The sequence below is a fragment of the Melopsittacus undulatus genome, chromosome 3 (assembly GCF_012275295.1).
Source record: "Melopsittacus undulatus isolate bMelUnd1 chromosome 3, bMelUnd1.mat.Z, whole genome shotgun sequence".
Classification (NCBI taxonomy): Eukaryota; Metazoa; Chordata; class Aves; order Psittaciformes; family Psittaculidae; genus Melopsittacus; species Melopsittacus undulatus.
In genome coordinates, this window is record NC_047529.1 from 99,896,691 (window position 1) to 99,910,220 (window position 13,530).

Below are 13,530 nucleotides of genomic sequence, written 5' to 3' on the forward strand. Positions count from 1 at the left end.
ATTTCCCTCTCTTACTCGTGTGTATTTGTGCTCTTTGGCCTTATTGTCAACAAAGCACTTCAGCATTTGTATACTTAAAGCATGAAAAGTGCATAGGGTTTTAAAAGAATGCTGAGTGCAGGTACTGATAAAAAAAATAATAAATCAAAATACAGCTGCTTCATTGGGATGCATCAGTGTATCTTTTGAGTGTAGAAAGCTGCCAGAAGGGCTTTGCACTAGTACGCTCTGCTGTGCATAAAGTTTACCCTCCATTTAATTTCATATTGAGGTCAGGATAATGAGGTCCTTATGAACATGTGACTCACTAACTGAAACATTGTTTTCAGCAGCTTACCAAAAATCTCAAAATGTTAAGCAGCACTTATATTGTTTGTGGTGAAAATGAGGAGTCTAAACCCAGAATATTAATGTATTTTCCAAGAAAAAAAAAAGCCCTTTAGTAATAGTAATAATTATAAAATCTTACTGATACCACTTTTCTAATTAAACTAGAATTCTTATCACTGAGAGTGTGGGTATGGAACAGCTGATGAAGTAGATCACATTGACTGCATTTATGGGATATTTAATTCCAGATTTTAGTTTGCTTAAAAATCTCTTGCTGGTTGTCAAGTTCTCTACAGGTCTACCTGGTTTTGATGTACTCCACTTTCTTCTTTTATTTGAAAAAACTTTGGCATACATCATTCTTGAACAATAATTGGGCTGTCTCAGTCATAAAGATACAAGTAATAGTTTAAAATGTCTAAAAATCCCTTGCTGATGTCCCCATAACAAGATAATAAATTAAGGAGGAACTGTAAATATTAAATGTACAGCATATATGAAACCACTGAGGTGACTTCTGATCTAGAGAAGTGAAATGGCTTTCTTCAGTGACTGTTGTACAGGATACGCAACTTTCAAAGGACGATTGAAGGTCTTATTAACACAGTCTAATTAACCTCCTTCCTGTACAAGGTGAAGTGTTACATGCTCTAAGCAAATGATGAGAAGTGAAAGAGAAATACAGAATTGGATCAATTTTCTTTTAATAAGTTGGACTTGATGATCTTAAAGGGCTTTTCCAACCTAGTTGATTTTATGATTTTATAATCCTTCTTGTCTGGTTAGATGAAAGTAAGTCTATGTGGGCTATGGTTTTGCTTTTGCTGTGTGTCAGGATTCAGCTCCGAGTGAGTTCTTCAGCAGAGTTATAAACCTTTGAAAATTGCTTTATAATGGAAATGGTGACAGGCCATTAACTACAGTACTATAAATGCATTGATTTAACATATGTATAGTTGTTCTGAGTTGCCAGACATGAAACAGTATGTGCTGAACATATAGAGAGGAAGCTTCTTTGTAGTTTTAACTAATTAATAAGAATCATGTCATTAAGTTAATGTTTCTCAACATTCGACCCCTGACAATATTAGGCAGGTATCATTTGGGGGTGAAGATCTATTTGTACTGTGGTGACACTATGATCCCACTGTAATTGCTGTACTGGAAAGGGACCAAGAAGCATTTAATGTAGTGTGTTTAATTACCAATGCAATTATAGTGCCACTGAAGCAGGTACAGTTTCCTGCTACCAAGTCATGGGAACTTCTGAATCGTAAAGGATTATTACTAGATATGCTGGAAAACCTTGTTTCCAATAAAAATGCGGAAGTTTGGATTTTGCAGTCATACTTAATTAGTATCTGTGGCTTAAATGTCATTAAACATGTAATGCATGCATGCTATATGAAAGCATTTTTTCTCCAAGCTCCTTATTCTTCCATCCTCAAAAGGCAACAGAACAAAAATTGTTTTCAAGAATAACTTATTCTGGTAGTGTTTTTCAAGCACTGAGGATATTCACCTCTCTTAGTTTTTTGTCTGGTGCAGTTGCACGATTCTTGGTGAGCATCTACATTAATAATACTTGTTCACTATTAAAAAGTGTGGGAAACATACAAATACAATCCTAATATAGATGAAATTGAGCATTTGTATTGGCCTTTTGCACTTGTGTGGAGTTAAGATAGTATTAGTTTTTAGTGTTTCTGGTTTGCTGTTTTTTTTTTTTATTTCCCCTTAAATGTGGGTTGAGGAAGCTAGGAAGTGCCTGAGAGTCTACTGGAAATGGATTTTATCACAAAACCTTCAGCATATATTAGGTGTGCCTATCTTATGTTTCTTGGCAGAAAATTGTGTTCATTAGGGAGACTGAGTGCTGAGAGTCCTGAGATCAGACAAATTCCTGTGTATTTCTTTTTAACTTTCTTTGAATGTGCAGAATTTCCACATGGAATTTGTTCTTGAACCTTCAGATTGAGACTGTCTTGTTTTTTGGTTTGGTGGGTTTTTTATTATATTCTGGGCATTCTGATAAACTACTGTACATCTAACTATCTTGTCTTTGACATTTATTGCTAGAATTTAAACTTCATGCTCTAGATATGGTTTTGTATTGATAAAATCATTTACTGGGAGAGGGAGAAGTAAAAAAAAAACCTCCCAATGAAGATGGAGTGGAATGTGCATTGATTTGAATGGTACCTCACAATGGTATACTGCCAAAGGGCAAGAAAAGAAAAGAAGTAATTAGTAGTGTAGGGTGTAAATTTGAGTAAATAGCTTGGAGTGGTTTTAGTGGAGTAGATAAGGCACCATTCATAAGAATGTACTGGAAGTGCTATATGAAAGTGAAATTGGGGAAGTAGTCTCTTCTGTTTTATTAAGTAGTTACTTATAAATACATAGGATTTGAAGTATGTTATTTTTGATATTGAATGCCCCTTTCTGGCTGTCTCTTTACATTATTCACCTTTACCTGGAGATGCAGATGTCGATCTCTCTGAAGTTAGGACCTGACACTGGTGTGTATGTGCATCTGTATAAAGGCTCAAATAGCTTCTTTTGCTATGGAGGCTTGTAGAGACCCCAGTGTAAATAAGGAAAGATGGTTTGTATAGCCTCAAATGTGTTTTCTTTATTTTTATCATTACATGTGATTTATTTATTGCTTAAAGTATAAATATGTTGCAACTTACAGGATTTCCCATTTCTGTAAACTTTGTCCTCTTTCAAAATTGCAGTGTCATTGCTGCTACTTTCATGGCTGTGTTGTTAAAGGAATGTTTGTTTTGTTGTTTGTGGGTTGTTTTTTTTTTTTTTCTGTGGCACTGGAAGCATATTTAATACCTATGCCTAGCTCTGTGGAACTGTTGCATGCAGTTGTTCTGTAGCCTCTGGGGTTTTCCAGCTGGCTTGAACTATATTCTGCCTCTAACCTGCTCTGCCACTTGACCTTCTGAGCTTGCTTCACCTTGTGATTTCTAATCTCCATAATAATTTTGTGTCACCCTTTAGTTAAATGGTTTCTTTTTGACAGATAGAAATATCTTCAAATAGGGTGTAACTTTATGTTCTGTCTTGGAGATAAACCCATTCTATTTGACTTGATTTATCCATAAATATGAATGTCTTCCTGAATACCAGCTTAAATTATGTACAAGTGGAGGTTGTAAGTTATCAGTATAAATCTGGCTTTCTAGGGATATTGTACATATAAAGTGTATAGTGTAGTAATTCTAGGTTAGATACTGTTAAGCATAAAGCTGACTTTTGTAAGGGAAATCTTGAAACTACCGTAGTGTGTCCATATTTTTTAACTGTTCTGCCTGGCAGTATAAGCTTCTGGTGAATGTTGGGGTCACTAGGAAATAGTTAAAGTAAAACAGTGACATGGTTAACAAGATTACTTCACAGAGAAATCAGCAATATGCAGATTTGCTCAATTTTAACTGATGAGAGATCCCTTGCCTGCTGCAAAGAGGAAATCTTGGTGATGAGAGGAAGGATTTGCAGTGTAACAAAGGCTGTAAAGCATACATTTTACTTGGCAGATATTGACATGACTCTCAGATAATAATGTTTGATGTATGTAAACTGCTTAATGCATTTTCCGTGCAAGGCTTTTGCTGTACTTAAATATTGCACTTTCAAAAGGGGGCTGATTGTTGATCCACAGTGTTACTGTCTCTAATAAAAAATGCCATTTTCTTAGTTCTAGTGTAGTGTTGATAGATCTACAGTGACATAAGTGACTGTAAAAGACAGGGAAAAAAGCACTCAAAGTTTAGATTCGCATCTTCCCTAGCAGCCTCAGACTGACTTGAGTTGCCTTGAAAGGAACAGTGAACTGAAGTTATTAGCTCACCAGGTCACTTATCCAACAGCACTGTCCTTTCAGAAAATCTGGGGGGTTTTGGTGTAAATGGCAGTCTTTCTTTTATTTTTTTTTTCCCATGTAGCTGTATGTTGTGTGTGTTTTCCATTGTTGATGTGCTGATAAGTAAATATTATATGAGGCTTTGGATTGATATTTAACAGCTGAGACGGTTGATTATACCAGTGAAAACATTTGTCATTGCCCATTCCAATGTCATCAATATGAACCATCTGAACTCTGCCTTTCTTTTTCTTTGCTGCCCCTGGGGTTTAATGGCTTTGCAGAGAAGCTCCTGCCTGGCATATTGAGCTGCTCCAGAAGGTCTAACCCATAAGCAGTGAGTACTGAACTGCAGCACACTAATGCTGTAGGTGTTGACTCACCATGCTGTTTTTAATTGCAGTTTTTCTGAAGATAGATAATCTGTGCAGACTGTCAACATAGATATTGAATCTTTGGGTATATACCAATTCGATGATGTATTTGTATGGCTACAAATGCTGTTCTGCTTTTCTTTTCCTGGGAATTAACTTTTTTCCTGTGCACATACTGTTTGCATTTAAAACTAGCTTTCATGTGTCTGTGGCTCTTGCTGTAGCTGACAAGTGCTTATGTCTCATATCTGCAGTGAGCTGTGTTCTTCTAGAATTCTTGAGCCTGATGTAAAGCAGCTTTCAAATGTGCATGAATTAAAAAGCATCTGTAATGTTTTGATGTGACTAAAACTGAGGTATGATTGACTGGGTCTGGATTTACTTTGTTACTGGAAAGTCATTCAAAATCCATTTGCAAACTCAGGTGTGTGTGTGAGTGTGTGAATTCTATAATTCTGACATCTGTGTTCATTTCTGATAAAATTGCTTTGAAAAAATTGACAGGTTTTTTTTTGTCTTGAAGTAGTAAGCAGTTTGTTTTTTGTAATTTATATATTGTAAGACACAGGTCTCAAAATTATGTTTGCCTAGACATTTGAAACAACTGTTTTGGTAGTTTCAGTTGGTTTTGTATATGCATATTTATAAAGATAAAGATGCAATTAATTTAGCTAAATAATATGTTCCAGCTACAGGTTGCCCTGAGGAGGTATAGACCCAGTTTTGGTTCAGCCTTGCCTGTCAATATGTACTTTCAGACCTGCTCAGGGTGATGTTAATGCTTATATGCCATGGCAGATCTGATTCAGGAATGCTGAACAAATCAAATACTGGGCAGTGTGCACAGTAGCTGGATTGCTCTTACCTAAAGATATTTCAACACTTAGAGAGCTCTTGAGAATATTCTTCAGTTCACTTTGTAAAGGAAATGCTGTGATGTTAGAACTCTTTGTAAACTGGGAGAAACTTGTTCTCCCACATTATATTGCTTTGGGGAGTTTCATGATAGCCCTGGGGAGGTCTATAGCTTTACTTTTTAAAAATTTTTCTTCTTGTGAGCTGACTGACTTTATGAGGGTGAGCACTTGTGATAATTACACAAACACTTTTGAGACATCTGGGTGGCTTAAGAGATCGCTGTCATTCTCCAGCTGTTTTTCTCTCAGCTGAAGGCTGCTGCCCTCAAAGCTCACTAATGGATCATCTGGGCTATCATAGTCCATGTCAGTGCAGAGGCAGCCAGGTTATTTTAAATTACTTCTGGATGCAGCTGAAGGTAGTAATGAACAGCTTGAGGTAATAAGTTCTTAAGCCATTCCAGTTAGACTTCCAAGATCACATCTGTCTGTGTCCTTATAAGTACAAGAATTTAATCTCTCCATTGCTGTACTGTATTCAGGATTTGTCAGGACTGCAGAGCTGTTGCCAAGGGGAGTCTAATATTCAAGTGAAATGTATTGGCTCTTCCTGTCTATCATTATTATCATATTGCAGTAGAAAGGTTTGAATGAGTGTTTAACATACACATTGAATGGTAAAGTAAGCTTGATTATAAATATGAGTAAATGTGTGGAAGTAGTATTATGGGAGATCTTTAAACTGGAAAGAGGTTGCTGTTTGAGGTCTCTTCCCCTGACCCTGTTCTTAGTCCAGCCACTTCTAGCCACTTGTCTTTGATTCCTAGTAAGAAATAAGTTCATACCCTATATATTCTTGCTTTATTCCCCAGAAAATCTTCCCTATATTGATTAGAATAATAATGAATTTTTTAGCTCTATTTTTTTTTTATTTTTGCCCCAGGTCCAGCAAGACTATGAATCTCTGTTCCAAATGCTTTGCTGGTAAGTGCAGTAAAAGGTTTTTGTGATTTTGTTAGATTATTGAAACCACATTGTTGGTGTCTCCTTTGGGATTTTGCGCATGGGTTTTTCTTCCTTCAGTGTGCATGTGTAATCAGATTTTCCTCACTTTGGTGCTTAGTTTATTTGCTAATCAAGAACTTTTTGTGTAAAAGTGACAATCAAACCTTGTTCTTGAGGCTTACGGAGTTCTGGAGCACCTTTGAACTACAGAGCTCTGTTGTCACACAGCTCCTATATGGATGATGTGGCTTTCAAAATGCAAAAGTCTGAACTGTATTTTGGAATTTTGTAGGATATATTTTGATAATCTCTAAAATATGGTTAAAAATGAAAAATGGCTAAAAATTTAAAGTTGTTATAGAACACGTCTTGTTCTATTTCTTTTTAACTTGCAGTCCTTGAATATTAAATCATCAGTAGCTCATCAGTAAGCTAATTCTAATTGTTGCGTATAGTTTTCCTATTGCAAGGTCATTGCTACTCTGTAAAATGCTAGGAATTGTTATTGACCTTTTCCTGTTTTAATCCTCTAGCTACACCTTTCTATTTTTTTGAATTTATTGTTATAAAATCATTTTTAATTGTAATTAAATTACTGTCATAGTTCATGATTTTTTATTTCTCTTAGGGGAACAGATGCAATATTAGAAAGTTCAGATTTTTTTTTTTTTTCCATTTAAACTTTAAAGCTATTTCAGGTTGTGTGGGTTTTTTTTTTTATTTGTTTTTTTTTACCAAAAATAAATTTCAACTTGTAGTTTTCAGATCTTGTGTTCAGCATTGCTTCCCAAACACACGGGAAATACAAGATTGTCAAAGGCTGTTCAGAAAAATTATGCATGGATTTCTCTGGCTGTTTTCCAAAGCCTTGGATCACTGGAAAGGGTATACTGGAGAAAGTGCAACAAGTCTGCCCCTGTACTCTTTTCCTACTGACCACAGTCAGGAACAAGTTACTACGTCTTTGATTTGACTCAGTACAACTGTTATGTTCATGGTAGCACTATAAACAACTTACTGTCATGTATTTATTTCATGTACCTCAGAAATGTGGATTTTCTAATAATGAGATATCAAAATAGCCTTCCCTTCATATTCTGAGGTAAATAGAATACCCAAAACTTAACAGCCAACAGACCCCAGGCATTAAGCAAAGCATCTTTTATTTTGGTTTTAGTGTTTTTTTGGTGGTGGTGGTTGTTTTTAACAAGAAGAAAAGTTCTTGGCTTCTATTCTGTAATTCTTCTGGAGTCCATTACCTCTGGTCATAGCTTTTCCTGTTGTAAGAGTACAAAATGATACCAAAATATTTGTGTGATTTGCAGTGGGGGGTAGCTTACTTTTTAAACAATTTCAAGGCTTCACTTAGATTGTTTATTTTAAGGCTTTTAAAGTGTTTGAGTAACTTAGAAAGCTACTGCATGTTGAAATAAAACCAAGTATTGTGGGAAAAGGCAAATATACTCTTATCTTTTAGTTCTTAACTGTGGTTCTTTCAACAAGTAGCATTGAAATAACCAGTTCTGTTTGAGCAGTAACTCAAAACTTCTCAATGTCCTAATTTTTAAATGTTAATGGAATATTTTTAGCATATCTTTTTATAATGGATTTCCAGCCACAATACAGAAATAGAAAGTTTTATACTTCTGTTTCTGTAAATGTGACCACTACAAATAGCAAGATTGTAGGCAAGTAAGCTGTTGAAACATGTTTTTCAGCAGTCCAGGTATTCCAGAGATATGATGTGGGAAAATGTTTCTCTTTTTTTGCTTTTAATATGGCAATGTACTAATTCAAATATATTGAAATAGATTTGTATGCAAGGGAAAATTGGGAATTATTCTTTCTCTTGATTGTTGTTTCCTTTCTCTTTTATTTTAGAAAAAAGAAATCCACACAACGAAAAAGGTTAGTAACTTTGTTAAATTATGTATGGATTTGTTTTTTTTTTAAAGAGGGAAGGGGTAGAATCCAGTTTTCCTATTTATTAAAGAATTTATTTCAGACGCACACAGAGCAAAGCCCCTTACATTTGTGTAAGCATTACTTTTTTATATAGATCAGGGAGAAGGGCAGCAGGTCAGCAAGAAGTGAAAACATTGTTGGGTTTACACTGTAATATGAATTATTATGTGGAACATTCCTATCTTATTTTCCAGACTTTCTGAACTATGTGAAAGTTTGTAAATACGTGGTCATGAGCTCTTTGCTTCTGCCCATCCTCTCTTCCCCATCCTCTGGGGAAAAGTGATCATAGTTTTGTGTCTGTGATGTTCATCAGCACGGAAATGAAGCAAAGGGCAATAGGGCTGAGAGTTTGCCACCTTGTTTGACCAAACACTTGTGATTTCTAAATTTATTATAAATACAAATTCAGTGAATTTTCACTCTTGCTTGTCCAAAGATGAAACAAACAGCAAAAGCAACCAGATTATGTAGCATAGAGAGTGGAATTCCTTGTTTTGGGTAATAACATTTTCTTGTATTAAACACAGCAATACATTTCACAGGTTATTATGGAGGTTATACTGTTCAGCTTTCTGTGGCAAGAGTGAGCTGGATACTGCACACATACGTGCAACCCTTTGCCTAGAAGAGCACAGTTTTGACTGAGCTCTTCTGTACAACCACAAATCTGCTGTTCATTTGCCACAGACTAGTTCTTGGCTTGCACATAAAGGCTGATAAATACTGGAGTGGAGCTTGAACTTGGCTCTCATCTTAAGCCCTCTGCCTTCTCTTCACCCCATCTGCCTGTTCCAAGAAGGAATACCTGACTTATTTTATTTAAGCTCTATAGAAGCATCAGACTCTGAAATGTTCAAGAGCCTCTCTGAAATAATTTCAAGTTAATTGTACTTCTGCAAAGTACTTTGCAACAGTCTGTCTCCAGTTCAGTGCTTACCATGTGCTATCAATGCCTCAGAGTCTCTAGGTATAGTACAAGTGCAATCGTACATACTAAATTGCTTCAAATAAATTTGCTCTTCAGATGGTTAAGGCATAGCTGCTTCAAACTTCTGGTACATTCAGAATACAAATGAAATAGTGTGGGTTTTTTGTTGTTTTTTTTTTTTTTTTTTTTTTTATAAGAATATAGGGTGGTAAGTAAAAAAAACAGATTCTGCCAGAGTATCTCCCTTGGTAACACCACATATTTCCCTGATACTGCAACCTCTCTTCTTTCAATATGGTAAACTGTGAAATTTGAGTGATTAAAATACAGGACAGTGGTAAGTGAATTTTTTCAGAAGTACTCTTTATTAATCTATCTTTGCTCCCATTAGGTTTATGGAAGTTTTAATCTCAACTTAAGGTAGGGACATTGTTTGAGTACTTTTGAAAAGCCACTTCTATAAAGTAGGCTCTTTCAGGCAGGAATTCTACAAACATTCATGGAAGCAACACCTGGTACCTTAAGAACTCAGTTTTAATTGGAACCTCTGGGAACAGTCACAGAACAAACTCTAACAGACTAAGAACAAATATTTAAATACATAAAATGTTAAAGCTAGTCTTTCTACTTATATCACCCCCAAAAATGCAGTCTGCTTTTAATCCATTTGGTTGTGAGTCTAGAAAATTTCATTTGTGTTGAAACTATCACCTTTGGAAAGAGTGGTGCAGGAAGGAGATTTCATCTTAATTAGTAGTATACGAAGCTGTAGATTAAGTGTAGCCCTGGATGGTTTGGTGGAGAGATGCACTTTTGGGAAGCTGGAACAAGATGAAATGATGACTAGAGTATTCATGGATTTGTGAATCTGTTTCATAGACCTTCTGTCTGAAGGTGTAATTGAAACTTCTAGAGATGGGTGTCCATCTCTCTTCTTAATCCAGCTATGCAGCATTTATGTTCTCTGAAGTGCAAGGTCAGCATCACTGAATTTGAGAAAATACTTCAGCTCTATAACCCAAAAATTTTCTGAGTTTTAGAGACCTCAGCTCTTAGCTTAATTTTATTTTTAGTTTGAAATCATGCTGGTGTTTTTAAATACTGGTATCTTAATGAGTAAAAATGATAGACTTCATCTCCAGTTATGAAGTAGGATATCAGTATTGATGGAACTACATATGTATTTTCAATGCATATGCTTAGCTCTATGTCAGATTATGAAATATTGTAATGTCAATGGAATCTTCTATTCTCCTGAATTTGAAAGATCTGATGAGGGGGGAGAAGAGAGGAAAAAAAAGCCCTGACAATTAGCTTCTGTGTTTCATCAGATTCTAGACATGTCAGATTATTTGCTCCTCTTTCTATTTACTGAACTGAATGTCTTGACTGTAGAGTTATTTCATGGTTTTGTGCGTCTTAACCCTTCTGCTTTGTTGATCAGACCTTTGTTTTGTCACGGCCTAAGTCACATGCACAGTTTTTGGAGCTACAAAATTGGGGGATTTGTGACTCAGAGAATCACTTCAATAACACAATTTCTTCTTCTCTCAGTCTTTGTAAATCCTGGGAGGTATTTAAAATGCTGCTTTGTCTGGAAATAATAATACCTGCTGCAAAAATCAGCATTCCTACCTAACTAGATTTTGCTTTTAATCAGTTGCTGACTTGATCCTCAGGCAAGCTTTCAGCTTGCTTACTGGAAACCTTTTCGACAAGTGCATCTTGCATGTTGCTCGTCCAGATGTTGTTATCTTTGCTCTATGCTTGTATGATAAATGATAAAATATGCTCTTCATAAAGCTTTCATTCCTAAATGCATGATCAAAATCTGTTAGGTTTGCATTTTCCATATCCTTGTAATTTTTGCTGTGAATCCACATGTTTTAGTACTTTGCTAGAAAAGCAGCAAGCATTTTCAGAAGTATGAAACCAATACTGAGTACTCGCTTTCTTTATCTGTACACAAATGTTTCTTTTTCAGTGTAGTATTCCCTTTGTTGGCTCCTAATGAAAACTAGTGCCTCAATTTCTTACTTCATTAGGCTAGAATTTGTTGCTGTATTCATGTCTTTCTTTGTATTTTGAAGTACATGGAGTGCTGACTACAAAACCCAATGTTTACTGGCTAGCACTTGAAAGTAGTCAAGTTTCATCTTAAACTTCTATTACATAGTCAGGCTTGCAGCTAAGTAATCCTTTGGAAAATCGTATAGCTGGTCATAGTGGCAACAAAGGTATTTCTAATTTCTATAGCAGTTGCTAATAATGATCTATAACATTCTGTTGTGGTTTAATCCCAAGCCGTGCACAGCTCGTTCACTCACTCCCCCCCTTGCTCCCCCAGCTCCCGGAGAGTTAGGAAGGAGAATCCAAAGAATGTAGCCCCCACGGGTTGAGATAACAACAGTTTAATAACTAAGGTATAACACAAATCACTACTGGTACTACTACTACTAATAATAATGATAAAGGGAATAACAAGTGAAGAGAATACAACACCTCACCAGCCACCGACCCACAACTCACCCCACCCTGCCTGGCCAAGCACTGACTGATACCTCCTCCCAACCCCCAGAACACTAGCCCTTCCAGGTAACTCTTGGTTACATCCTGGGCATGCTGTGGTATGGAATACCTCTTTGGGTAGTCTGGATCAGGTGTCCTGTCCCTGCTTCTTCCTGGCCTTCCCTCCTCCCTGGCAGACCATGAGGCTCAGAAAGTCCTTGGCCAGAGTAAACATTTGAGCAGTAACTCAAAATATACGTGCTATCAGCACCATTCCCAGCCCGGAAGTCAAAACAAAGCTCTGCACTAGCTACCAAGAAGGAGAAAAAATGACTGCTACTGCTGAACCCAGGACACATTCCAGATACAGATATTGCTTGGCATACACTTAATTACTTTTACTCTATGACCAAAGAATTTTTGAAAGGGGAAGGCTGGTAGGGAAAAGATATTTGACATAGTTAGTATACTTGAAAAGGTGAGATGTGTGCTCAACTTGAGAGCCAATCACCATGGAACAGAATTGAGAGAAAGAATTGAATAAATTACTTTAGTTGGGCTTAATTTTTTTTATGAGCTTGATTTGTACTGCTGACCCTAAAGTTTCTTTTTACTCTGTTAGTATATGTAGTTATTCTGCAGCTGAAAAGTTCTGAGTAATATCTCTATTTGCATTGTTAGAACAGGGCAATATTTTGTGAAAAGACTGGGAAAGGGTTCATGTTTTTAGCTGACTCCTTTTCCCCTAATGTATCTTAAAGTTTTGAAGGGGAAATACAAAGTAATGGAGAATGAGTTTATTCAAGTATAGTTGCATTATCTAAGCTTAGGACTAATTTTTTTTTTACTTCTGTCAAAAACAGTACCATCAACCAAATTGTCATCATTATTTTACTATGTGTTCCTCATAGTCAGTATATACAGGGAAATCGGAAGTTTGGAAGACAGTGATACCTGAAGCTTTCTAGGCTTGTTGGAGTTTTAAGACTTAAATAGAGATCACATTTTCCATGAAGTTAGTGTAATATTACTTGTGGGATTCTACTTTTTTCTTCATGTATACTATCATGGCATCCAAGTTGTGAGTACAGGGCTCCTGTGTTGCTTTGGTTGCAATATGACATGATTTTGCTATGCATTAGAAAGAAAGGCATTAAAGATGCTGTATGCAAGATAAAACTCTCATTTGCCTGGGACCTGGCTGTATTCAGGTGGTGTGTGCACAGCACTGCAGCATAGGGTGTCAATAGGACCAATGATTCAGCTGCTAGTTCAGTTTTCTCAATTGTGTTCCTCTTCCTCCCATCTTCATCTATATAAAATAGTGGGAAAAGGCAAGCACTGATGGAGGACAGGCCCATAGGGTATTTTTATTTCTGTACAATTGTTAATGGAAGAAAGAAAGAGAATTTCTATCACTGTCGGCTGGCACTCAAATGTTGTGTATTGAGGTAGGACAGGTTTTTTCTTTTTCTCTTCTTTATGGCTACTACTGACTTCAAGTTAGTAGGGCTTTTTCCAGTCAGATTTGGAAGTATCTTTTCACCAACACAGTCTAGGAAAATGGAATGCCTCTTAATTAAGAACTTTAACATTTTACAGTCAATCAATCCTATCAGCAATGTACCCTGTAGGACGTTAGTGGCTGTTTCATTGGACTACGTCTTGCTAAATTCACAGTCT

At 36.2% G+C, this 13,530-nt stretch overlaps 1 protein-coding gene across 1 annotated transcript in view; it reads left to right on the forward strand.

Moving 5' to 3' along the window:
* Nucleotides 1–13,530, forward strand: part of ZFAND3 (zinc finger AN1-type containing 3) — a 138,150-nt gene that overhangs the window by 26,149 nt on the left and 98,471 nt on the right. Inside the window, exons 2-3 of the mRNA XM_034061254.1 lie at nt 6,382–6,422; nt 8,325–8,351. Coding sequence (XP_033917145.1) covers nt 6,382–6,422; nt 8,325–8,351 — 68 coding nt within the window. The remainder of the gene's footprint in view (nt 1–6,381; nt 6,423–8,324; nt 8,352–13,530) is intronic.